This window comes from Trachurus japonicus, chromosome 23 (assembly GCF_045865225.1).
Source record: "Trachurus japonicus isolate A0001 chromosome 23, Traja_1.0".
Classification (NCBI taxonomy): domain Eukaryota; kingdom Metazoa; phylum Chordata; class Actinopteri; order Carangiformes; family Carangidae; genus Trachurus; species Trachurus japonicus.
This window is the reverse complement of record NC_140929.1, coordinates 6,400,746-6,428,476: the sequence shown is the minus strand read 5'-3', so window position 1 is coordinate 6,428,476 and position 27,731 is coordinate 6,400,746. Positions and strand designations below refer to the sequence as shown.

Below are 27,731 nucleotides of genomic sequence, written 5' to 3'. Positions count from 1 at the left end.
TTTTTTTATTGTTTATCAAGAGAAAACAATTTTGACAATTGAATTAATTTCTACAGAAAACAGAGGAAATGAAAGTTGGGAACCTACGAATTTGTGTTTATGAATAAAGAATTTTCTCATCAAAATAAAAAAGTTTTAAAAAACCCACATAATACATTGACTTATTTTTGATATTGTTGTTTAAGTAACATATTATGTCTTCAGTAACAGTAACATCTTTCTTTTCTTGTCTTCCCACACTGTGATCAGCCTCTTAAAAAAAAAAAAAAGCTGTGAGTAATTGACATATTTACTTTTCCTGTGATTCAGGTAATGACTCTGATACAAGACATACCTGTCCCGGTGGTTGCCATGGTGAACGGTGTTGCCACGGCGGCCGGGTGCCAGCTCGTCGCCAGCTGCGACATTGCCGTGGTTACGGAGAAGTCCACCTTCGCCACCCCGGGCGTCAACGTGGGTCTGTTCTGCTCGACGCCGGCGGTGGCCATCGGCAGAGCCGTGCCGAGGAAGGTGAGAGAGGAAGAGTAGGAACATAAAAAATAAAAAAAACAATAGTTGATCAATAATAAATGTGATAGTTGTCAAGAAAATGACAGTAGATTATTGATTATTTATAAATAGGGGAGGTTATCTTCAAATATTGCCAGGTTTACATTAGTAGCTCCAACAGTTGCTTTAGCTCTTCTCTCTCTTTTTACCAGGTTGCCATGGAGATGCTCTTCACAGGAACTCCCATCTCGGCCCATGATGCTTTGCTGCACGGTCTGGTCAGTAAGGTGGTGCCGGAGGAGCGGCTGGAGGAGGAGACGATGGCCATCGCCCAGCGGGTGTGTCAGGCCAGCCGACCCGTCGTAGCGCTCGGCAAAGCCACGTTCCAGAGGTCAGAGAGAAAAACACACACACACACACACACACTCGTTTTCACCGTCATCACTGTGGTTGTAGTGTGTTTTTTTAAAGTCCAGGAACCGTTTTAGCATTTTACCAACAATGAAACATCTTTTTAATTATTAGTTTTACTTTATTTAGTTATTTTTCTGTTCCAAACAAATGATTTAACTTGAAAAATCAGAAGCCTTCGGTGGGATTGACCTATTAGTGATGTCACGATTACAGATTTTCTTGGTAATAAGAAATAATCACAGTGTTACGATTATCGCGATTAATTAATTTCACAACAATATGAATGTGTAAAATCAAATATAGTCAAAATATAGTTACATTACTAATTATTTACACTAAATATTTTAAGTATCTATTAATATAGGACCAATTATTAATCCTCCAGGGGAAATGTTTGACATATTCAAGTCTATAATTGTCATCTATACCAAATGTTTAAGTTTATTTTAATTGTTTTTTACATTTAAATTCCTACTAATTCAATGTTATGTTAGGTAAATTGACATTAGGGAACCCAGTATCTTGCGTATTTTTTTGGAAAGTGACGGTATTTTAAGATTCTTCACAATTGATTATTAATTGTGGCGTTTATTATGAAAACAAGTAATCGTGACACCCCTACCTGAGATTATTAAGGTAAATTTATAATGTCACCACTGTCGGTTTTACATGAAATCAAAAGCAGACTTTAAGGAGGACAGATAAAATGTTAAATAAAAAAAGTTTGGTTCCCCCACAGACAAATGGCTCAGGGCCGAGATGCAGCGTACGCCACCGCCTCCAAGGTGATGGTCGACAACCTGGCGCTGAGAGACGGACAGGAGGGGATCCGAGCCTTCATCGAGAAACGTAAACCAGTGTGGAGCAACAGAACAGAACGAGCCCACGACTGACGGACAGAAGGAGAGAGAGAGCGTGGTTACAGGTGATCGCTGCAGTGATTTGAGCGGTTCACAGTCGACTGGTGTGGAGTAATTATCACCAGTGGTGATCGGGCTGCAGAGGTGTTATAATGTAGATGTGTAACAATGATGAGGAGTGAAGTTCCTTCCTCATTTATGACCAGTAGTTGAACCAACGTGTGCCTTTAAAAAGCTGCAGCGTGGAGACGAGAGGAAACTCAGACTCATAAAGCTGAAGGATGCTGCTCTGTTCACAGTGTCCATGACCCTGGAGGTGAAAGTCTAAGCTCTTTATTTCTTCATGTTGTCAGCACGCAGGATAAAAAAAAACAGTGTTAGGAGATAAGGGAACTGGTTATTTTATGAAATGTCAAAGGTACACACTCACACACTTGTACTTTACAAGTAAAAGTTCATCATGAAACACTGAAACTCCAAGCAGAGAATTTCTTTTGGATTATAGGTCAATTTTGAATTAATTTTGTATCTATGGTGGGGATGTATTGTTTCTCTTTGTGTGGTTGTGAATCATTTGACAATTGTTGTTGCACTTGATACTGTATATGCAATTTGCTTCTTTTCTCTTGCAGAAATGATTGTATCAAACTAATGGTAAGAATATAACCATAAAGTGTTGTCAGAATAATTACTGTATGTATTGATAGTATTCTGAAGACATTACTCAAGGACAGTGACATGATAGCAACTCAATTTAAATCTTACAATGTTTCCATTAGCATGCTCTCTAGACCAAATCGAGACCTTATCTAGATCTGGTTCAATGGCGTCTAGATGCAGAAAAACATGGTGAAATGTCCTTTTGTCCCCCAGGTAAAGCTTTCATAAATCAGAAACAGTGTTTGAAAGTGTTTGAATCTAGAGCAGATGTGACAAGTCTGAGAGTATTGTTATCTAGACCTGTTCATATACAGTCTAGATGCAGAAAAAAGTATTGTCCCTTTTTTGTATTTTCACAAATAATAATATTTGTTCTTCCTGGAATAATCTAGAGCAAATTTGCACAGTTGATTTAGATCCAGCTCTGTTCTAACATTGGTCTAGATGCAGAAACCTGCATTGAAATGTCACTTCTTCTGTCACTTCCACAAATAAAAGTCTTGCAAACCAGAAACTGTGTTTGACATGGTCTTTACAGTATGCTCTCTGGAATAACCTCAGACCTGACCCGACGAGCTCTGGCTTGTATGGCATGGTACTGTAGATGTTGATCTAAAGCTGGTGTGATACAGCCCAGACGGCTAAGCATGCAGTGAGACATTCCTTTTGTTGTATTTTCACAATTTAACCATTTAAATTTCACAAATCACAAACAGAGAGCATAAAGAACCTGTCAAACACTGAGATAACCCAGACCTGACCTGACGAGCTCTGGCTTGTATGGCATGGTAGATTTTGTTCTAAAGCCGGTGTGATACAGCCCGGATGGTGCAGTGAGGTGAGTGGGTTGTGAAACATCTTTTTTTTTTTTACCAAATTAGAAACTGACATAATCTTTATGCTTTCTAGCAGGTTTGACAAGCCTGAGCAGAATCTTTTGCTGGTCTAATGTGGTCTGGATGTCGAAAAATGCAGTAAAATGTTGCTTTTTTTTGTATAAAACATAATGTTCATAAATCATAAACTGTGTTTACTTCAGCATCATCATCTTTCTAGATCTTAAAACTACTTACTTTTATTTATTTATTTATTTATTTATTACCAGCAGAAACTGCAAAACTACACTGCACCACTGGGGGGCAGAGTTTCATTGTTGGTAGAAGGGGAAAAAAACCTGTGGAAATAAACACACATCGAACAGGTCAAAAGATTCATTTTTCAACCCACCTTATTTTATTAAGCAAAGTATCAGAATGGTCTGTAATTAGTTGTTTAACAAAAAAACAAAGATAACTTAGGGAATGTAATGAACAGTACATCAATACTGTTGGAGAATAAACTGCATCGAAACCAAAAACAGTGAGGAGGAAAAATCAAAGGGAATGTGACCGATTAAAGGTTAAAATGTAGTGAGTGAGTGAGTGTGTGTGTGTGTGTGTGTGTGTGTGTGTGTGTGTGTGTGTGTGTGTGTGTGTGTGTGTGTGTGTGTGTGTGTGTGTCAGAAGACTGTATGTATGCCAGTGGAAGTGCCAGCAGCTGAACAGTAGTCGATGATATGACAGTGTTGAGAATAATTAGACAAACTGAACTAAAGCAACTTTTCTTTTTTTTCTTTTTTCTTTTTTTACTGGGACTAGTTGACATCCATCTCCTGGTGCATGTGCTCAACATGTGGTGGCTACAGTACAGTGATTTAAAAAAAGAAAGAAAAAGAAACGTTACCTCTAGTTACATCGCAAATCAGATGACTTAAAGCCATCAAATCAAAATATATATATATATATTTATATATATTATTAGCCCTCAAAAATTAGCTCTCTACTCTTTGAATTTCTAATCAGGGTTGAAATTTAACCAAAAAAACTACACTGGCCTCAAAAATGTGTAAATACCCACTGTACTGTACTGTACTGTACTTCACGTGTGACAGGTAACAATAATGACAATAATAATAATAATAATGCATTGCACAATGGAGGGAAACATCTTTTTGACTGACACTGAAAAGGCAAAACTAAAAACAAACACAATCCGGATTTGAGTGAAATGGAAAAAACAAAACAAAAAAACTTTGTGACCTGTCAATCACTGCTCTCTAAATTATTTCATTGGACACAATTTTTTTTTTTTTTAAACTTTTTTTTAACTTATTCTCTTTGAAAAATAACATTCACGAGCATATAGAGTAAATCGATCTCTAATGTAAATATCTGTAAGTAACATATAAAAAAATAAAGATGGAAAATAAATCAGAGTTTGTATTTTTGCTCTCTCAGGGGAGGGAGCAGTGTGTGTGTTGATAACAACTCAGCATATTAACAAAAACAAAAAAAATCCACTGTACATATCAGACTCTAAAAAGATATATACTGTCACCTCTCGTTAATGATTTACATCCAAAAATAAAATAAAATCTTCAGTCTTTTCTCTTCTCTTCTCTCTCTTTTTTTTTATTTCATTTTTTTTTTTTTTTAAAGTGATCAGTAAAAACGTCAGAGGCTGGTGCGTCCTGCAACGTTACGTACTGTACGATGCAGCGTGACAGTCAAGAAGGTCAGTACTTCACACAACAGAGAAACAACAGACAAACAAACGTTTCAACTTGCTCGTCTCGTCATCTTTAAACCACAGTGTCGGTGACTACATACACCTCAGTTCTTCTACTTCCTCGTTTTCCTTTTTATTTATTCATTTAGTTGTTTTGTTTACAGTGTCTCGCTCGCTCTGTCTGTTTTTAGTTTTGTGTCTTTTGTCTTTTCCGTAAAGTTCGGTTACAGCAGCATGGACTCTTGCAGGGCGAACGCCTCCTGTGCGTGCCTGTAGTGTGGTCCTCCGAACAGCTGGGGGAGCTGTTGCCTTATGACCGTTGTCTGTTGCTGCTGTTGCTGCTGCTGTTGCTGTGGCGACGGCTGCTGCTGCTGCTCCTGGAACTGTGTCCTGTAATGGAGCATCCCGCCACCGCCACCGCCACCGCCGCCACTGACGTTGTCCGGTACGCTGGGAAATGTGAACTCCTGAACCGGAGACATTTGGGCTCTCTGGAAGCTCGGCGAGCGCGGCATCCCTCCTGCGGGGGATTGTGGCGGCGGCCGCTCGTCCTCTGGCGACCACGCGAGCCCCTCCGCTGCTGGCAGGAAGTGCAGATCGCTGCCGCCGCCTCTCCGATGGACGGTGGCGCCATCGAAGCGGTAGTCGGAGTAGCCGTGCTGCAGGTAGCTGTGCTGCTGCTGCTGCTGCTGCTGCTGTAGCGGCGGCGGCGGCTGTCTGCGGTAGGTGGCGAAGGAGTTGTTCATGAGCGCCTTCTCCGGGGACGAGAGGCTGTTTAGGTGATGATGATGATGATGATGCCGCTGGGTGGTGGCGTACACCTGCTGCTCCCCGCCGAACGCCACGCTGGAGGACGGAGGCTGGAACCGAGAGGGCGGCGGTAGTGGCGGCGGCGGTGAGGTGTAGAGTCTGTCCTCGCCGCCACGCTGGTCCAGGTTGACGCTGTAGGCCGGATGGAGGATGGGCACCTCGGTGGTGCGGCCGGGGGACGGGTGTCTGGGCGGCGTGGGCGTGTGGTGGTGGGCGGCGGCGTGGTGGGCGTGGAATCCGGTCGGACTGTTGTGGGAGAACGGAGGCAGCGGGTGTTTGGGGATTATCCGACCCCCCGACGCGACGGAGACGACGCTTCCCGTCAGGCTGGCGGGGGTTACGCGGCCGCCGGGGCTGTTGCTGCTGCCGGCGGCGCTGTAGGGCGTCTCGCTGCGCGGCGTCCTCATCCTGGACGGCGGTCTGTCCAGCTCCAGGATCTCAAAGTCCTGCAGCTCCGGCAGCCCGGGGACGTTGTCGTACTGGGAGGCGTTGGAGCCGCGGTCCGAGCCGGGGACGAAGCCCTTGGAGTGCGGTCGCCGGTGGAGGAGAGCGGCGCCGGCGGCGGCGGCGGCGGGGTCGTCCGGGCTGGAGGGGGCCGGCGACGCCCCCCTGCTCATCTCCCGAGCCGCCGCCGCTTTGACGGCTTCCAGCTTTGTCTCGGAGGGTTTGAACCAGCGGGGGCCGACGATGTCCCGGCTGTGCGAGCTGCTGCTGGACGCCGCGTTGGAGTTGTGGTTGGCCGTGGCGTGGCTCTGCGGCGGCTGCTGATGAGGCTTCCTCCTTCCGCCGTCCGTTGTGGCGAGGAGGTGATGCGGCGTCGGGGAGAGCGCAGACGCCGACGACGTGGGCGTGGCCCCCCGCTCGGGCGTGGTGGACGTGGACTTCTGCAGCTCACCGGGGATCTCCCCCGACCCCCTGGAGCGCGCCTTGTGGTGGCGGATCGGTTTGTCCAGCGAGTCCCTGCGAGCGCGGCTCGGGGGGCGACTGTCCCGCTGGCGGTCCGGCGGCACGGCGGCGGGGCTCGGGTTTCGGTCTCGGTCTCGGGGGGGTTCGGCCGGCTCGGCGTGGCTCTCGCCGTTGGCCACGTGGTTGGCCACGGCCGCCGCTCCCGGCTCAGGAGGAAGCTGCCCGAGCGGCTTCTTGGGAAACTCGTCGTCTTTAGCTGCAGGAGGAGAAACAAGAGGAGACGGCATTAGAGGAGCAGGAGGAAGAGGAGAAGGAGGAAGAGGAGGAGGAGGTGATGGTTTGGACAAACTGTGGCGCTGATTCACATCGATGAGGAGTCACAACAGGGACATGGAGTCATGCAACACCACACCGCCATAGAGAGGTCAAAATAAAGGAGCATTACACTCATGACGACACAGAGTCACAGAGCAGAGGACGGAACAGAAACACTCCTTTTGATATTAAAGGGGAACTATGCAAGTCCGCTCGCTTTTCCATGTGCATTTGTTTACAACGAAGCCGGCGGAAAATCAATAAATGGAGCGGTGGATAACGTTACATAACATATACGATGTTGCGGCGCGTGTGTTTGTGTAGTCTTAACCGTCATAAACAAAAGATTGCGGGTTACGGAGCGCGTTTGTGTTGCGGTGAGAGCTGGGACACCGGGGTTGCAAGGTTGGTTTTCAGCCATGAGACGCCAGGTGAAGGCAGAGAGCCTCCGTTCTCACTCATAACAAGTCAAAAGTCATGTAGTTAACCATCACAATTACTCCAGAGCTTTTTAATTAAGGTAAAAATGTAGCATAGCCATGGGAGAAATCCTGCTTAGTTCCTCTTTAATTCAAGTAACAAGTGACAGTCGAGTGAACGCTGCCGGAAACTGAGTCTGACTCCATTTTGTTTCATTAAGCTGCACTGAGAAGATGCAGCAGCAGCAGCAGAAGACGAAGACGCTCCAGACTCCAGAGGTCACACAGAAACAGTTCTGGATTAATGAACTTCTTTTTAAAACAAAATAAAACAACAACAAATGTTTCAACAGGAAACAAGGAGCACGGTGACACGGTGGTGATGGTGTCGAGGTGGGAGGGGGTGTGGGTGGTGAGGGGGCGGACATGTGATGACCAGTCGGGCAGCAGCTGGAGGAAGAGGAAGTGCTGTGGGAGTGATCCAGGAAACCAACGGACTGGCACCGACTCCATGACGACTTTCTCCTCCGACCTTCACCTCGTGTGTTTCCCCCCTCTTTTCTAACTGGGTTAAAGCAACAGAGTGGGGGGATGTGGGGTGGAAGGGGGGTCGCTAACCTCCTCTTCCTCGTCAGTGTCTCCTCGTCAGTGAGTGTGAGAAAAAAAAACTTTTCAGTTTGTGTCTTCTTTCTGCTCACAGCTTCTGTACGACTGAACTTTTTGTAAGCTTTTCTATCATGCCGCTTTTATTTTGAAAAACCAACAAACACGTCAAGTCCATGAAGGTTTCAATGAGATAAACTGAAGGTTTTTGTGGCTGAAAACAAAACTAATGTCAGTTTTCATATCATCTTTTTGAAAACAAGAGTGAATAAAAAACTAAAAAAAATGCAGATTTACACTGGGTCTGCTCATGTTAACATGATATAATGTTTTCTGTAGTCAAACAAATGACTTTACTGTCTTTTAATTACAGTGGGGCTGTCAACTGGCTATTTAATAGTGATTAATCACATGAGAGTCCATAGTTTTCATAATTAATTTGCTAGCTAATTGCACATTATTTCATATTGACAATGTATTTTATTGGGATAATTTTTCAAGAGTTTAATAGCAGATAAAACAAAAACAAAACATTAAAGGGATAGTTCAACATTTTGGAAAATTGGCACATTGCAATAATCCCTATAGTCATAGCAGTAGGTTCGTTGCCTTCAATTGTCGGTGCAAGCTATTTTTAGAACGGCGGAGCGGAGCCGCGAGCTGCTCAAAGCTACGCTATGGAGGCTCATGGGATTTCTTGGTTTCCCTCATCAAATACAACAACTCCAAAACACTCTGGTGGACAACTTGTGACCTGCACATTCACCACGCTATGAGATAATAACGTTGTTTTCAAGGCATATGCAGAGACTGCTTGCCGAAAAACTAGCTACCCCCGACGGTAACGCGCATCAGCGGTTTTGCATGAATTTACCTCTAAAACAACTCTGTCTGGTAACGTTCTGTTATTATCTCATAGCGTGGTGAATGTGCAGGTCACAACTTGTCCACCAGAGCGTTTTGGAGTTGTTGGATTGTGTATTTGATGAGTTTGATGAGGGAAACCAAGAAATCCCATTAGCCTCCGTAGCGTAGCTCGCGGCTCTGCTCCGCCGTTCTAAAAATACAGTAGCTTGTACCGACAATTAAAGGTAACGAACCTACTGCTATGATTATAGGGATATAGGGAGGCATCACTGCATCTAGCGTAAAAAGCGTACATATTCATTTCTAGCAACTGATTCAAACTACAGGATAAAGGCCAATATGAGGGAATGTGCATGAGAGGGAAGTTGCATCATCGCCTTATTATTGATTTATTTTTGACAGCCCTGATTTTGGAAGGAGCCACAATGATATTAAGTAGAAAGGTACAAGTCTGAGTTCAGGTTTAGTTTAGTTGAACTTCCTTCCAGATTTCTTTCTGTCCTCCGTCTTACTTTGAAAGGTCTCGGTGCTGCAGGCTGTGTTTTTGTTTTATTTTATTTCACACAGAGGAAGTTATTTCAGTGTGTGTGTGTGTGTGTGTGTGTGTGTGTGTGTGTGTGTGTGTGTGTGAAAAGTCCTAACGTTGCCTTCAGGTGCTGACTCTCGACCATGGAAAGTCGAAACGCTTTTGTGGTTGTTTGTGTTGTTTTTTTTTCTCTCCCTCTCTTACAAAAGGTGTGAAGACAATGAAACTCAAGTGATGTTGTTTTTGGGGTTTTAAAGGTCGTTACATCACATAAAAGATGCGATTCTTCCTCTTCCTCTTCTTCTTTTGAAGGGGAGCTCGGAGGCAGAGGTGTCGACCGCCGGTGAGGAGAATCCACCTTCTAAATAATTCTGTTTGCTCATAAAATGTTTGTTGTTTTGAGCCTCAGGCGGTGGCAGAGAGATTTTTCTTATCGTGGTGTCCTGTCCTGAAGGGCACGAAGAGATTTGACTGATACTGAACATCTGGACACATGTTCAGCTCCCAGAGTTAACAAACCCAGAGTAGGCTGAAAGAGACGAATCCAGACTCGGACAAATCTTTTTTTTTACGTAATGTTTAAAGTTAAAATTAAAAACCACACAACAGTGAAATCACTGTCACTTCTCACAGTTCAGCAAGTTCAGATGCAGAAATGTCAGATTTTAAAAAAAAGAAGAAAAATCCCCAAAAAAATCCCCTCCCTGCCGCGCCGTGCTGCTGCAGACGGTTGTTAAAAGGGAAGTTTAACAAAAGCCTCCAGTGTTGGAGAAGTGGCTCATTATCTTGTCAGCGGGCAGAGAAACGAACAGACAGCTACTGTGTTCGGTGTGTGGGCTCAGGAAGAAAGCAAAAATAAAAAAAGTTTAAAAAAAGGAAAAAGAAAAGAAAGTGTTTTGCTGATGTGACGACTGATCCATGAAATAAATAATGAATAAACACCGGAGGAAGACAACGATCAGCAAACTGTCCGGGACAGGTGTAAATTGACTCATTAACTTCTCAGGTACAAACTAAAGTCATTTGTAATTTGCACAGTCATTCATACAAACTCATGTTTTGCACATATTGTGTAATATTTTCTGTTATATTGAAGCAGCAAATCCTTGTCTTGTCTCAAACTATTTTCCCCTCCTTTTATATTTTTGTCATGCATCAACCCATCATTACACATACAAGTGTGCACTTTGAAGTTGAACATGAGCTGCAGGCTGCATCCTGAGAAACACCAGGTTCATTATTATAAATGTGAAAAATACGTCTCTGTATTGGTCAGATGTTCTAATCTGACGTCCCAGGTAAAAGTTATTGTGTCTGCAGTGCCTTTAAACGGCCACCAGAGGGCGCTTCATGTCACCTGACTGAGAGACCCTCTTTCATTTCTACAGTTGCAGCCACTTCAGGAATCAAAACATGAGAGAAAAAAGGAGGAAAAACTCAAAGGAGAAGAAGAAAAGGAGAAGAGGAGGAGGAGGAGGAGGAGAGTCAGCCACTGCAGGACTGAAGCGATGCAGGAGGTGGTTAAAAAAAAAAAAAAAAAACATCTGGAAGACGTAGTTTGTGAGAAGGAAAAAACCCGAGTGCTGCTGGACAGACAGAGGACAGACAGGACGGACGGACGGACGGACGAACTGACGGACGGACGGAAAGACTGAGGGACAGATGGACAGAGACACGTAAGAAAGGGAAGAAGACCAGTCAGGGTTGCCCACCGGTTACTGTTGTAGGAGGGGATGTGGCCCCCGCTCACGGCCACAGATTTGTTGTTGTTGGCTAACATTGTTTGACAGAAGAGGGAGAAAAGGCAGATTAATGAGCAGAGCAGAGAAGAAACAAGAGAAACAGAGCAGCAGCTGCAGATACAGGACGACAGGACAGGAAGCTCCGCCCCCTCAGCCGGGACTCACGTTGGACAGGTGACAGGTGTGTCAGTCTACGCTCTACTACAATACAACAAACAGTCTCAGTCTCATGATACCTGGGCAGAGTCGCACTCATTCCTCAACTTATTTACTCACTTATTCATTAAATTGTGCATATTTTTGTATAAAATAAACAATATTTTCTCCAGTATTGGAACCTGCAAGAGTATATTCTGTTACTGAGTAGTGTCTGACTGCTCAGATGACTACATTTTAAACTTATTGATTCTTATTCATAAATTTGTGCATATTTGTGTATTAAAAAAAGGAAAATTTCCCCCAATTCTCCAATTTTAAGCTATATTTTATCTACCGTTATATATTTTTCCCATATTTATGTATAAAACAACCAATATTTTCTCCAACACTGAAACCTGGAAGAGTATTTTTTGTTACTGACTGGTATCTGACTGCTCAGATGACTAATTTTTTATTGTTTATAAATGTCTGCATATTTATGTATAAAACAACCAATATGTCATGGTTAAACAACATTTTTGGATTAATAGACTAATAAATGTTTATAAAATGCCCCAAAATGATGATTTAAAAGTTATTTTTAATCTAACTAACACTCAAATTAAATAACACTGTAAACTGGATCTACAGTAATAGAGCGTGTGTGTCATTGTTATTGATTGATGGTTTGTGATTGTGATTCATCTTCTTTCTGCCCATTTTCATTCAAGTTCTGAGACTTTGTGTTGGTATTTTAATTGTTTTATTGTTCAGTGACTGAAATATTCTTATATATAAATGATAGAATTAAGGAAAAAGCTGAAATACTCCCTTAATGAAGTATTGACTAATGAAAACAAACTTGTTGCAGCAGTGTTTTGTGTTTTTAAAGTTGCAGCTGCTTCACTATGAGAACAGAAACCGCAGTGTATGTGTGTGTGTGTGGTGTGTGTGTGTATGTGCTGTGTGTGCTGTGTGTGTCTGTGTGCTGTGTGTGTGTCTGTGTGCTGTGTGTGTGTGTGTGTGTGTGTGTGTGTGTGTGTGTGTGTGTGTGTGTGTGTGTGTGTGTGTGTGTGTGTTACCTGGTGCAGGCAGCTCCAGCTTGGCTCTCCTCAGCTCCGTCATGGACGCCTGCAGCTGCTCCACCGCCACGTCGTCCTCGAAGTAGAAATCTTTGGACAGAGACACCTGCAGGAACTCCACCAGCTCCTCCATGGACAGCTTCATCAGGTGCTCTACACACACACACACACACACACAAACAAACACACACACACACACACACACACAGGGGTTAAGACTCTCCCCGTGTACAGGTGTGGAGCAGCAGCAGCTGGCGGCGCGGTGAGCTCGTCGTGCTCTTACTCTTGTGCAGTTTGAGGATGGTGTAGGACATGGCAGGCAGCACCCGCTCCCCCTCCAGGATGTAGATGTCCCAGATCCTGAGTGTGAGGGTGAAGGGAGTCTGGACACACACAAACACAAACACACACAAACACACACACACACGAGCTTCTTATTATCATCACATCACATTAATTACAACAGAATAAAACAGACGACTTAGCAACAGATCCTCGGGGTCTGAGTTTCATTTAGAAATGCTGTCCTGTCATTGGTTGATCCATAAAGTCACAGTGCTGCGGTTCATTCAGGTTTTGCTTCACACAACACTGTCAGAAAAAAACAATGTGTGTCTTTGTTCATTTTCATCTTTTTCTACTTGTTTTCCAAGAGTTTCCTGCAGAGCTGCACTGAGGCAAAGTTATTTCATGTTCGACAGCGTTTGAAATGTTGTTAACATGAGGAATACAGCTTCTAAAATCCCATATCAATAATTTCCTTTAGCTTTTATTAAGACTACAAAAACATCTGGGTGCTGTAGTTTTCTTTTCTTTTTTTTAATCAACTCAAATAAAAGGAACTAGGTTAGGTTCGCTCAGCTACAGTTTGTTTTTAAAGACAGAGAACATGATTCCAGCTGTGAAGAGGATCAGAACATCTGGATGTGAGAAACCGTTTCTTTATTACGTGTTGAACTTCCTGTTTGATCCACTCACTCTGTCCAGGAAGCACTGGAAGAACCACTTCATGGTGTAGAGGCTGGTGAACACCTCCTGGTTGTCCTGCAGCAACACACACACAACAGTAAATCTACAGTATCATCTACAAAGAAACAGATTTTCTATACAGTTTGTTCACAGAAATTAATTAATTTCTAGCTGTTTGTGATGTTGTTGTGTTGTTTTTGTGTTGTTGTGTTGTTGTGTCTGACCAGGTGTTGTTTCAGTTTGGGCATCATCTTCTTCAGGATGCGGTCGTGATGCTCCTGGAAACGCATCAGCTTCGGGAAACCGGGGACGAAGAACCCTGCAGAGACAGAGAGAGGACAAGAGGTCAACCGGACCGGACTAGACTGGACTGGACTGGACAAGACCTGACTGGACTGGACTAGACTAGACGGGACCGGACTGGACTGGACTTGACTGGATTTGACTTGACTGGACTAGACCGGACTGGACTGTACTTAAATGGACTAGACTGGACTAGACTGGACTGGACTGGACTGGACTGGACTGGATTGGATTGTACTTGACTGGACTAGACCGGACCAGACCGGACTTGACTGGACCAGACTAGACTGGACTGGACTTGACTGGACTGGACTGGACCGGACTGGACTAGACTAGACTGGACCGGACTTGACTGGACTAGACAGGACTGGACTAGACCGGACCAAACTTGACTGGACTAGACCGGACCGGACTTGACTGGACTACACTAGACCAGACTTGACTGGACTGGACTGGACTGGACTAGACGGGACTAGACCAGACTAGACCAGACTGGACTGGACTGGACTAGACTGGACTAGACCGGACTGGACTGAACCGGATTGCACTTGACTGGACTAGACTAGACTAGACTGGATCTTAAACTCTGCAGCTCCTTCACCATCTTGTTCTCTTAGATTCATTTGCCGACAGCATCAACAGAGACGTGAAGGAGGGTCAGTTAGTGTTGGTGCAGCTGAGCTTCATGACGGCAGCAGCTCAAACAGCCTGAGGACAAACTGTGTCCACTGTGTGTGTGTGTGTGTGTGTGTGTGTGTGTGTGTGTGGTTCTGATAAGATCGTAGCTACAACTTTATTCCACAAACAGCAGCTTTTCTAATGTAATAAGTTATTTATTAAACAAGCAGCTTGTTTTGATGCTTCAGTGATATTTATCAGTGTCCGTCTGCACCTCTCAACAGTTTAAAGTGCAAACAGGAAAAACTCTGAGAGCCGGTTGACAAAACACACTCTCCCCACAGGGAACTCTGCAAATCTAAATATTGTGGATGTTCAGATGAGAGAAACTCAGATCTCTGCTTTTCCACTTGACTTGTTACCAGAATCTGATCCAGACGCTAATGGAGCCTGAGGAGGGAAATACAATCTATATGACTTTAAAGTCAGCTGTGTGTGTGTGTGTGTGTGTGTGTGTATGTGTGTGTGTCTGTGTGTGTGTTACCGTGCATGGCGTGCCTCTGCCCCGACAGCAGTTTGACCAGAGCCCAGAAGGCGTCTTCTTCGTTCATGTAGATGAGCAGCAGAGCTGTGATCTGACTCATGCCCTGACAGTAGCCCACCTCCTGCAGACACAGTCAACACACACACAAAAACACAATGTTGTTATCTTTATTATGTATTTATGCTGTTGGTCGTATTGTTGTATTTCTGCAATATGTTAAATGTTGCATGTAAAAAATGCCACCAGCTCTTATTGATTATTCATTCTGATGCTGAAGATTATGGCAAGCCATTTTAACATTTAAATGCCAGACTGGATATGTGTTGCAGATATCTGTAATTCAGTTTTGCCTCGTCAAAAAGCATATTTCAGATATCCACAACTGCATTCTTCCTAGGACAAATGACGTCACTTTTGCCATTAATGTGTATGGGGTTTGTCATTACAGATATCTACAATTCAGTTGCAGATATCTGCTATGTGAATTATGGATATCTGTAACTGTTCATTCCAGTTTGAGATATCTACAATTTGATTCTGACTAGTCATAATTCCAGTTCAAGATATCTTTAATTCACCTCAATTAAACATATCTATATGTCCCTTTTCAGATATCTTAAATTAAGTTTTGACTAGTCAAACTGGAATTACTACTAGTCATAATTCAGTTACAGATATCCGTAATTCACATAGCAGATATCTGCAACTGAATTATAGATATCTGTAATGACAAACCCCATACACATGAATGGCAAAAGTGACGTAATTTGTCCGAGGAAGAATGTAGTGGTGGATATCTGAAATATCCTTTTTGACTAGGAAAAACTGAATTACAGATATCTTGCATGAAAAATCCAACTATTCAAAATGTGATAGGAAGACGTTGATATCTACAATGTTAATTCCGGATAATCAAACTTTTAAATGTTAAATCTGCTTGCCATAACACAAAACCAATTAGAGCAAATAAACAGAACTCCTCATTAGTATGAAGTTCATTTCTTCTTATTATTATTATAAGTGACTGTTTTTATTCACGAAATGCTGCAAAATGCTTGTAAATTTCCTGGATTCTGGTTTTAGTTGGAAAGTTTATAGAGATCACTTGTGCCCTCATCTTTGTTAAAATGCATCCAGAGCTTAAAGCAGCAGCAGGTCGGGAAATAAAATAGAGAAGCTCAGGGAACAAAAAAGGATAGAAGTGCTCAGAAAGCTGTGCAGCTGTGTGCAGACAGCGGCTGACTCACCGTGTTGTACATGGAGTAGGCCGTGAGGACGTGGAAGAGAGCCTGCTGCCTGAGAACAACAAACACACAAACACCACAATTAGCCACAAAAAAAAAAAACACAGACAACCAACCAACCGCTCCACAGCCCAGAGCCCAGATAGATCGTCACACAACGGTTTTGGTTCTGCTTCGACGACTTCGGCTTCCACTTTAGAGACTGAGCTGCGGCCGAGCGGCTGCACGTCACAAGAGAAAACATGTCAATGAGCACGATGCATTAAAAATCCTCACGTGCAGGACTGAGCTCCTACAGGAAGGGGGCGTACGTGTGTGAGAAAGTGTTAGATCAGGTGTAACAGAGTCAGAGCCGAGTCTCTGTGGCTGAAAAACGCAGGACGTCAAAGCTCAGAAAAGAGGAAACGACTCCTCTCACTTCCACAGTGGAAAAGCTCCAGACTGCAGAGCTACCTGAGAGTTTCACCTCTGACCGGCGGCCGCTCACGATTCAGACTTTTGTTTTCATGTGCAGTTAAATAATAAACCATGAAACATCTTGTTCTAGTCTGATGCTATAAAGTTACATAAAGTGTGAAAATACTTTCAAAGGTGTTATCTACAGTTTCTCCGCCTCCTGTGGTGCGAGCAGAGATTCTTCAGCTACAGAGAGAAAATCGATCTGCTACATAAAATAAATATAGTGATGCATGTATGTGTTTGTTTTCTAGAATAAACAGAACAGGAACCGACTCTCCTTCTCCTGTTGTCAGTCAGTGTCAGTGTGACGAATTCTGCCCGGCAACACTCAGGTCTCTCCTGCAGCTTCCTGTGTGCATGATGTTCACACTTAACAGCTGATGATCTGTTTGTTCCTCATTCACATTCATGTTTTTGCTGCCGATTCAGGATGAAATGTAGAAACATTTTAACTAAATGCAGCGGCAGTGATGTTTAAAGGGATACGCCAACTTTTTTTTTTCGTGTCTTGCCTCACTCCCGAGTCCATGACCAGCAGATAGACACCATCCTTTCAACTGTGCGTGCAGTAACAAGGGAGATAGAGCCCGTATCGCCCGTAATTAGCTTAGCTCAAACGCTGGAAGTGTATCGGTAGTGTTAGCCTGCCTCCACCTAAAGTCATCAGAGAAACTCTTCAGCAACTCTAAACGGACCGATCTTCATCTCAAAACTCTCCGGTAAGGCATCTTGAGCGGTCAAATGCCGGTAATGGGACAAGATCGGTCAAAACGGAGGGTTCAAGCAAAGACGGTTTATTTTGGTTCAAGCTAGCTACATCGAGGGTAGGTTAGCTTCCTATTTCAAAGTAAAAGCACTTCTGTATGTAAAGGGCAACGGGTGTTTTATTTTGTGAAAGTAACCGGAAGTGCGTTGGTCACAACGGCTAGCTTGAGTAGCGTCAAATTAGTCCGAACAAAATTGTAAACAGCTGGTATAGACAAATTAACGACACACTGCTGATCTAAACGGCTTCCTTCTCGCCTAAAAATGTTTGAAATGTCGATAAAGTGATATATTTACAGAGTTTAGAGCTAAAATGAAATCAGCTTCTGACTGCTGAATATGGCTCAGGTAGGAGGCAGGCTAACACTACCTATACACTTCCAGTGTTTGAGCTAAGCTAATTACAGGCGATACGGCTCTATCTCCCTTGTTACTGCACGCACAGTCGAAAGGATGGTGTCTATCTGCTTGTCATGGACTCGGGAGTGAGGCAAAAAATGTTGGCGTATCACTTTAAAACAGTTCTGTTGTTATGTCACAACGAGCCTGAGCTGTTTCTGTTGAGTGTTATTATCACATTGTGCTTTAAAGTGGGCAGATTATCTTGTTTACTGTTGTGTTGTGTTGTGCAGATACACACTTGACATCGTAGCGGTGCATGAACATGATGTGGTCCCTGTAGGTCCGGTTCACGTCCAGGTCGATCTGCCGGATGTCAGGAGACACTCCTCTGGCTCGGGCTTTTAATTTCTGTTGAGGACGGAGAAAACAGAGAATAAAAGGTCAGAATAAAGAATAAAGGCAGAAGGTTTCATATTCTTGTCTGCAAATTATAAACAGAGTGAGAATATAACTAAACATGACAAATTAAGACTTAAAACAAGTTTTTGCTGATATAAATTGGAAAATATCTAATAAGAACTGATCAAGTCTGGAACAATCTATACAAAACAGTTTATGTGGCGACTACTTGAGCTAGAATTAAACATTTTATTGATTTGAAAAGTTGTAATGAAATTTAAAATGACAGAATATTGTAAGAATCCTGCATTATATCATGAAATCTGATGATAAAAACTTTTTTAAAAGAGCTGAACATGAACAGTTTTGTTCAAATTCAATTTCCCACTCCTCACAACATTAGATGGGCGATTATCACGGCTGCAGCTTCGGGGGGAGTCGCCTCTTTAACACCTGACATTTCGCACTTTGTTTGCTTGTAAATCATACTAATCATTGCAACGACGTATCGATCACTTTCTAACGAGATCCAAAAAGTTTGTTCCTGCAAACTTCTTCTTCACAATTAAGCCTCCACAACATGAAAATCAAATAAAGCCGACGAGGCTGCGCTTATGAATCTTTATGAGGCTTGAGCCGTAACGAGACGGAGAGGAGGAGAGTTTATAAACGGGCTGTAAAAGAGACGAGTGTGTTACCTCGTAGAAATCTTTCTTCTCCTCCTTTATTTTGGGAATGTCGAGCAGCAGACACCACACCTCCCCTCGGAGCTGCAGGGGGATTCCCTTGTAGATCCTCCGGACCAGCTGGAAGGAAGCAGAGCGACAGGAGGTCATTGTTGTTGGAGAAAAAAAGCTCCCAGCTTCACATCAAAGTCCAACAGGCTTCGACATCAGGGCCTTTCATTAAACATCAGGTGGAGGAGCCTCAGCCGCGGCTTTTTAAACCTGACCACAGAGTCAGACACAGCAGATCAAACACACCTCACCAGGTGAAGCTGGAGGAGATGAGAGCCATGATCATGTTTCATTGTTCAAGTAAAAAAAACAAAAAAAAAAACATTCAGTGTTTGACAGTTATTGAATCTGTGGAGACAAAACAAAACCTTTGAAGGCGCCATCTTGGACTCTGGAGGTCAACAGGTCACAGTTTACTCTTCTTTCTACCTTTCTTTTTTGAAAAAATCAAACTTAGCTATCGCTAAATGTTTCTAATCTGTGTGGTAAGTGGAAGACGAGGAAGGAAGAGGAAGGAGTGCATTTTTTCTGTTTTTTTTTACTTAAGTAGAAGAAGGAAAAGATAAAAAATGCCACCAGCTCTTACTGATTATTCATTCCGATGCTGAAGATAACATCTCTAACTCGCCACACGCTGCTGCATTTTGGAGCCTGTGCTACCTGGTCCTGCACTGAGGTTGCTATGGTGACTAGCAGGAGTTAAAATAGTTTGAGGGAGGGATGCAAAACTTGATTTTAATTGGATGGCAAAGTTAGGACTGCCCATTAATGCAGGATGAGTCATCATTACATTAAATAATGATTTTTTTGGACATGAATTTGGTTTAAATCAGGGGATAAATTAACATTTTCAGAATAAAAGCTGGGAAAATACATTAGTCCCAACAATTTAAAACAACGCTGTATTGTTTTATGGTATTTGTCTGTTGGAAAATTCTATAGCCAAAGTTAATGGCGCAAAACTTGAGACATTATCCATTTGGTCTGATTTCTAAAAACATATCTTATAGGTGGGATTTCTAACAGTGAATAAATTAATTTAATGAATGAAATGAGACTTTTCTTTGAGTGGTGTTCAGCTGAAGGTGACCTCCCCGTGTCGGAGGTGTCAGAGGAGTTACAAACAGTGTTTTGCATTAATGAAGTGAACGCTCCTCTGTCTCTCTGAGCAAAAAAAAGGACTTTGGGAAGGTGAACCGTGACCATCTGGCTGGACCAGCTCCAGGAGAGCTTGTGAACAGAGAGAGAGAGAGTGCTATGCATGCAGAACGGTGCTACGGAGTAATTCAGCGTCGTCCACAAAGAGACGGAAAATCAGTGGGACTCCGGCACAGGAAGATTAAGTCCCTAAAACCCAAAGTGCAGAAACAGCAAAGCAGCAAACTCTCTGTCTACAGCCGTTAAAGCTCGACCAGCCAGAACAGTTACACATGCAGCAGATAAGGGAGGTGCTGCGGTTGTAAGTGTGTGTTTGATTGTGTGTGTGTGTGTGTGTTGTACAGGTTCAGTTCAGTGGAGGGGTGTGGACGACGACAACTACGACGACACATGAATAAAAAGGACAGTCCCTCCCTGAAGCTAAACTCGGCTCCTCTGCGACTTTTTCTAAAAATACAGTGAGTGTTGGTGCTAAGAATAAAACTCAAGTGTCTCTCTGGGAGGTGTTGGAGGTCGTCCACCTTTGTCTGCTGACATTTCCAATAAAGTTTATTCAGATAAGATAAAACGATGTGTCCTCAGGCTTAAAAAGGGCCAAAGGAGAGAAAACAAAACTTTGACTTTGTGCAAATAAATCTCCGACTCCACTGATTCACTTCAGCCAGTAATATCACATCTGGTCACGGCTCATTAGGATTTTGTGACACGACATAAATCAATCCCATAATCCCAGAGTCTGATCATCCATTGTTATGCCAATTGATCAGGAGTTATAGCTCTGATCCTCCTCTAGCCAGATGTTCAATCAGACACCACATGAAATATGAATTACTGCTACAACAACAAGATTTAAAGATGGGTGAAGGATCCAATATGATCAATATGAGCAGATATGACAGCTCTTCACTGGTCAATTGATCACAAATGATAATAAAAAGTCAATAAGTGAAGATAATTTCATGACCATAGCTGGAAGACTTGGTAAAAAAGTGGATGAACAAGTTGATAAACAGATAAACTGATCAATAATTGATCATTAAATAAACATGAAATATCAAATTGTTAAGAAATCATTAGAAAAATGTCAGATTTGTTGGTCGGATGCAGAGATTTAAAATTTTCTTTGCTGCAGACTGAATATTTTTAGGTTTTATAATGTTGATCGGACAAAAAGACGACATTTTAAACTGATCTTTGATTAACTTCTATCTATTTATCAATATATCAATTGGTTGATATTTGTATATCTACAATATTCCTGAAGCAGAGAGTTAAAGGTTCAAAGAGACTGAGGACGAGTCATAAATCAGCTCGTCTGCCTGTCAGTGTGTGTGTCCTCTCAGAATTAATGACATTTCTGGTTGTGTGTGTGTGTCCAGACTAGAGCCCACACACACACACACACACACACACACATACACACACACACACACACCATCAGCCTCCCACCACCACCACACTTGGGATTCACTTGTTTCTGGTGCAACAGCCTCGTAATTAGACTCTGATGAGCGAGTCAATGAGAGCATCTGTTAGGCTAATCATCCTTTGATTATGTGTGTGTGTGTGTGTGTGTCTCTCGTGTGTGTGTATATTTGAACATGTGTGTGTGTGTGTGTGTGTGTGTGTCAACATTTACATACAGTGAATCTGTGCAGTCTAAACCTGACTTTGCATGTACAGTTGACACACACACACACACACACACACACACACACACACACACACTCACACATACAGCTTGTTTTTCTAACAGATCTTAACTCATTTCCACCTGTTTATCCTCATTTATCCAAAACAAAGTCAGAATGAAAATTACAGTTAAAGGGACAACGAGGAGGTTTTTTTTTGGTTATAAAAAAGTCTCATATTAATGTGGATGAATCTACGTTACCCACACTTGTTAATAGGTAAATTTTCGATAAATATATCGTTTTGTCTTTATGGTTATTTTGTTACTATTATTTAGTGGTCAGCATTTCCTACTTTCGGTTTCCCGGACGCCGCCGAATTGCAGTTTATGGTCGGAACTACAACGGTATCTGATCATCTTCCAACCTCCGACTTTAATTCTTGATGAATGAAAACATTTTGGCAAATGTTTTTGCTTTCATCCGTCTTGCGCCGGTCCAAGAATTTCACCGTGCACGCAGAGGCTCATGGGAAATGTAGTGTGAAAACAGTTTGCTTTCCAAAACTCCTCGTTGTCCCTTTAAATAAAGTTTCACCTGGAGATTCATAAATGCAAAGAGTTAGAAGAAGAAAAAAGCTAGTTTTCATTAAAAAAAACATAAAAACTGGTCTATACATCATTTTCAGTTCTGCTTTAATTCTCAAATACTGAAACTGGCTAAAAAAGAAAAAGTCCATAATAGATATTTTAATTTGCAAATAACATCTTATTGAATTAAATGTGTGCAAACTGAATCCTCCTTCAATGAAACTCTGTCGTCTCTGCAGCTTTGACCAAAAACAAAGTGCTCTGCACATTTACCAAACGTCCTTGAAAGTTGGTGAACTGGAGAAAGTCGAAAGTCGTTTCTGGAGAAACTAAAGACCGAACGTCCTTGAATTTAGAGTTTCTGTTGCCAAATAAAAAGAGGAGGAAGTTCTTTTGATGTTTTTCTTCTTTGTTACTTAACTGAAGTACAAATAGGTAACATGCTGCTTTCTGTTACTGAGACTGCAGCCTGTTGTCACGGTAACACAGCACAACAGAGGTGTTAACGCCTTCAAGCCTCTCTCCTTCTTTAACAGCTGTCTGTGAACTTCTAGAAAGCTGATCATTGTGATGGATTGATCCTCAGTGTCTCAAACTTTGTCCTGTCGAAAAATCCAACAATTTCATAATTCATAAAGATGTGGGAAAACGGTTTCTCTTGTGATTATGTGTATATAAAAGTAATTTCTACATCCTGAATTCCTGATTTCAGCAGCATTTTTTTTGTAAACACGGTCGTTTCTGCAGTTTCCACCTTCAGCTGTGACCAGGCAGAGCTTCAGTCTTACTCACGATGGAGGGGGTTGTGTGTGTGTGTGTGTGTGTGTGTGTGTGTGTGTGTGTGTGTGTGTGTGTGGGGGGTCACCTCAAAGACACCACATCCCCTCCCTCCAACATTGTGTCACAACTCTGAGCTTTAAGATGCAGCACGGTGTTATTATTACAGATCCTCTAAACACTACAACCACCGAGCCAAAGTCGTCATGTGTGGTGCAAAGAGGGAGGGAGGGAGGGAAAAGAGAAAAAGAAAAAGCTGATCACTGCTTTACATCTGCTCCTCTCTCTCTCTCTCGTACTTTCCTACTGCGGGCTAAATGTTCTCAGCAGCTGGCAAGTGAGGAAACAAAATAAGAGACACATCAAGCGTGACCCGTTTCCTCGCTGAGCTGAAAGCTCACCGCCGACTGACAAAGAGGAGAAGAGATAGAAAATCCCCCAAGCTTTAAAGAAGAAAGACACAGAAGAAGAAGAAGAGGAGGAAGAGGGAGGAGGAAGAGGAGGAGGAGATGGAGAGTGATGTGATGGAGGAGGAAGAAGAGGAGGAGGAGGAAGAGGAGGAGGAGATGGAGAGTGATGTGATGGAGGAGGAAGAAGAGGAGGAGGAGGAAGAGGAGGAGGAGGGGTGGTAACAGCTCCTCTGTGTCCTTGGATGTAACTCGCCGTAAACATTTCTTTGAAACAAAGCAGCAGAGTCCGGCTGTGCTCTCACTGCAAAAACCATGAGTGTATTTCACATTTCAAAGCACCAGCGCGCACACGCACACACACACACACACACACACACACACGCACGCACACACACGGACGCACACACACACTAAATCCCTGCAGAAACCACACATACAAATGAAGGACACAGTGAAGCCTCCAGGCAGCAGCAGCAGCAGCAGCAGCAGCATCAACCCTGGGACTTGGACCTGCAGAGGCTCTAATGAAGGCAGCGATAACTGATACCTGACCAGCTCTCAGTGTCCTTGTAGGGGAGAGAGGGAGGGGGAGAGAGGGAGAGAGGGAGGGAGGGAGGGAGAGAGACACTGGTCCACAGCTGTGAGTGACAGGACGGCTGCAGCAGAGTCACACAGATGTGACCTCTGTGTGTCAGACCGATCTGATACGACGACATCATCAGAGATGTTTTAACCATAGATATACTGTATACTGTATAAGAAGCCTAGATGACTCACTCGCTGCTGCTGCCCAATGGCCATCGTGGGACAGGACAACTCTCTCCCTCAGAGCATTAAAGGGATAGTTCACCCAAAATTCAAATTTCATTCTCATTATCTACTCACCATCATGTCGACTAAGGGCTGGGAGAAGTTTCAGAGTCCTCTGTGCCTTCTCTTGAGTTACAGCGGGGCTCGGTGCAGCACTGCATGTCCATATGACGGTTGCGAACGGAGCTCACTTTTCTTCGTCCAAAAAGACACACCAAAAAACATCCAAATACCTCCATAGTGCTCGTCTGTAATGTCCCTCTTGTATTGAAGCTCCAACATGAGAAATTGTTCCGAAGAAAATTAAATAAGTATATGTTTTAAGCTTGTTTGTAGCGGAAGCTGTTTTTTTGGTGTGTCTTTTTGGACGAAGAAAAGTGAGCTCCGTTCGCAACCGTCATATGGACATGCAGTGCTGCACGGAGCCCTGCTGTAACTCAGAGAAGGCACGGAGGACTCTGAAACCTCTCCTAGCCCTTAGTCGACATGAGGGTGAGTAGATAATGAGTGAAATTTGAATTTTGGGTGAACTATCCCTTTAAGCCTATGGCGCATAATTCTGCTATAATGACCAGAACTTGCTCAGTTTTTGTCCAATTTTTTTTATGGACGTCTATGCAGTTATGATGCAGCATACTTAAAATCACAGATAATTTTAATCATGTACTTTTTAAAAAATAAAAGTAACATTATAGTGACATTATGCAAATAGTTAAAGTAATAGCTACATACTGATTTATTTTTCACAGAGTTATGAATAGTTTTTTTAGTGAAGATGACTGGATCACCTATCTACTGCACTGTAACTGCAGCCAGAGTCAGAGCAAGTTGCCCGTTCCATTATGGCCGACTGTGAGCTACGCCTGCGTGTAGTCCGATCCACCCTCTTGGTTTTAACTCACTCGTCGTCGTGTGATGTGTCCCTGAGTAAATTATTTTAAAGCAGCATCGATCAAGTTTTTCTATAAACTGAGCAGGACGGATTAGAAAATTACTCTCTGTTGGTTATTGGAAAAGCAAAAGACTCCAAAGGGAAATGAAATCAGATTACAAGACTTTAGCTCAAACTCACTGTTCTGATTAAGAGTACATTTTCTATTTGATGATGTCACACTTATTTACTGGACTTTAATGTCTTTATTTGTTTATTTTTTTGTTGTAGACGGATTTTGGAGCTTGAATCTACTATAATACTTGCTCCTTATTTTTTGTTTCTATTGTAATCTATTGTTTTTAACTGTGAGGATTTGATGCATTTTCTTTGTCACATGATAATAAACTGAATATTTTTGGGTCGATCAGACAAAACAAAGTCCTCAGAAGACGCCATCTTGGCTCGTGGTGGTAAATGATAAGAGACATTTTTCATTTTTCTTAATTAAACGATGAATCTAGTGAAAAATTGTCACATGAGCTGGAATCAGTCCTCAAAATAAACATTTTATGGCTCCGAGTGAAGCTGCTGAGACTCATTATTGTTCAATGGGACTATTTTTATCCACTGGGAGAGAGAGAGAGAAAGAGAAGAGAGAGAGGAACAGATGGAGGAGGACGAGACAAATGAAGACGTTCACCTTCTCACTGTTCTTGTACTTGTCCCAGCTCTTCATCATCTTCAGCCACTTGGTGGTTCGCTCCACCTCCGTGTGTTTTTGCTGCGATGGAAAGCAGAAGTGACACGTTTTAATAACTTCCTGTGTGTGTTTGTGTGTGTGTGTGTTTGTGTGTGTGTGTGTGTGTGTGTGTGTGTGTGTGTGTGTATATGTACGTGATCAAGGTCGATTGATGAAGATGCTCTAATTAAAGTTAAATTAAAGTAAAAACACAGAAGTCTGGTGGGACGTTGAGTCCTGTCGGTGGACTTTTACTTTCTAATTTAAAAATTTCCACATATTTTATATCCCAAAAAAGAGGATTTAAATGTTCCAGATTAGTTCCTGAAGTTTATATTCAAGATGGAGGTGGATGAATTGGTCCAATGATTCACTTTTTTTTGGTTGTTTTACACTATTTTTAGGTTTTCGTATGCAAATCATACTTTCTTTTGGTCTTTTATTCATAAGTATAAACACAATAAGACAAAAACTAATAAGATAGATAGAGTAAATCTGGTTCTGCGGGACAAAAAGCTCAATAGAAGCTTTTTATAATAAAATATTTACGCTTTAAAATATAAAGTATGTGCAATGATGTGCAATATGAATGGGAGAATGTGCATTTACAGTATGTAAATGTCTAAAGGTCCATTTAATGCATCAAAGAGTTAAATGATGCATTCATTAGGCCTTAAAAATATCTAAATATATACTGTATCTCAAGGTAAAGCTTAAAAATATCACAATATAACCCTTAATATTTATTTGTTGGAGGTGCAGAAGTGAAAGAGAGGTCACGTCACTCACCTTCTCCTCCACCGAGTCGTAGGATGGAAGTTCATTCTCACTGATGGGAGGAGGAGAAAGAGAGAGAGAGAGATGAAAAGTGTTGGACTTATCTCTGAAGCTCCAGTTTGTTTGTTTGTTTCTTTACTTATTTATTTATTTTGACGTCTTTGCTTGTGTCTCTTCTGTCATACATGAATCACAGTTTAGTCGAACTCCGCCTGCTCGTAAACAAGCCTGTCAGGATGGAAAACATCGCCGCGCTGCAGCCGCTCTGACAGTTTGTCGGGTTTCATGCTCAACACAATGTTCAAAGTCAGATTCCTCTTCCAAAGAAAAAAAAATAAAAAAAATTGTGAGTGGCGGAGCGACTGAGTGAGTGAGTGAGTGAGTGAGTGAGTGAGTGATATCCGGGTCAGCACTCGTCTCACTCCCCCGACCGTTATCACAAAGAGGGAACATCATCAAACATGTCAAGCAGCCACACAAACAGGAAATAACAGATTAGACACTCCTCAATTTTTCTGCTCTTGTTTATCCTGCGTTTTCAAAGTCTCTGCCTCCCCCTCCCTCCCTTCCCTCCCCCTCGAGAGACAGGAGTTGATGAATATTCAGGTTTCATCTCCTGGTCGTCAGCTCTGAATGCTACCTGCCGTTTAGCACAATAAACAGTGAACAGAGGATAAACAGAGTTTTTTAACAAGGGCATCACAAAACCGCCCCTGCATGACAACAATTAAGGCCCAAAATACAGCCGGAAAGTGACAGTTCATGTTTTTATGTTGTATATCTTTCACTTTTTAAGGATTATTACAAAAAAAACGAAGAGGAAAAATCTAAATCTTTCTGGATGTAACTCTACAGAAGTTTCCAGTAGTAAAAATAAAGATTCAGATTCAGGGGAATTACTGTAATGAATGAAGCCAAAACTGAAGCGCCAGTTCCTCAAATGGCCACTAGAGGTCGGGTAAATGCTCATAGACTCCTATTAACGACAACTTTATTTAAGAAGCGAGTTCTGACTCAATCGAACGGCGTCAAACTCGGACATCATAGGTCGGAAATTCATCTCAGAGCTACGATTTTCCGTCTTGACATCAGCGACAGCAACGAAACAAGTTGTTTCTTAGTGTTTTCATGCATCTTCGTCTGTTTCGAAAAAGCTGCTATTCGTTTTCCACAATCAGCCAAACTTATTTCGGGCATCCATGTTTTG

At 42.6% G+C, this 27,731-nt stretch overlaps 2 protein-coding genes across 5 annotated transcripts in view; one reads left to right on the top strand and one right to left on the bottom strand.

Moving 5' to 3' along the window:
- echdc3 (enoyl CoA hydratase domain containing 3) overlaps positions 1-2,062 on the top strand; it is a 3,574-nt gene extending 1,512 nt beyond the window's left edge. The window contains exons 4-6 of the mRNA XM_085769325.1: positions 310-510; positions 702-880; positions 1,643-2,062. Coding sequence (XP_085625451.1) covers positions 310-510; positions 702-880; positions 1,643-1,796 — 534 coding nt within the window. The 3' untranslated portion in view covers positions 1,797-2,062. The remainder of the gene's footprint in view (positions 1-309; positions 511-701; positions 881-1,642) is intronic.
- Positions 2,063-3,633: 1,571 nt separating this feature from the next.
- usp6nl (USP6 N-terminal like) overlaps positions 3,634-27,731 on the bottom strand; it is a 90,487-nt gene continuing 66,389 nt past the window's right edge. For all 4 annotated transcript variants that reach the window (XM_085769347.1, XM_085769343.1, XM_085769344.1 and 1 more), the window contains 11 exons: positions 26,537-26,576; positions 25,709-25,789; positions 18,720-18,827; positions 17,921-18,030; positions 16,060-16,108; positions 14,813-14,933; positions 13,572-13,666; positions 13,357-13,422; positions 12,662-12,761; positions 12,379-12,531; positions 3,634-6,942 (listed from right to left, as the gene is read on the bottom strand). In XM_085769347.1, coding sequence (XP_085625473.1) covers positions 5,195-6,942; positions 12,379-12,531; positions 12,662-12,761; positions 13,357-13,422; positions 13,572-13,666; positions 14,813-14,933; positions 16,060-16,108; positions 17,921-18,030; positions 18,720-18,827; positions 25,709-25,789; positions 26,537-26,576 — 2,671 coding nt within the window. In that variant the 3' untranslated portion in view covers positions 3,634-5,194. The remainder of the gene's footprint in view (positions 6,943-12,378; positions 12,532-12,661; positions 12,762-13,356; positions 13,423-13,571; positions 13,667-14,812; positions 14,934-16,059; positions 16,109-17,920; positions 18,031-18,719; positions 18,828-25,708; positions 25,790-26,536; positions 26,577-27,731) is intronic.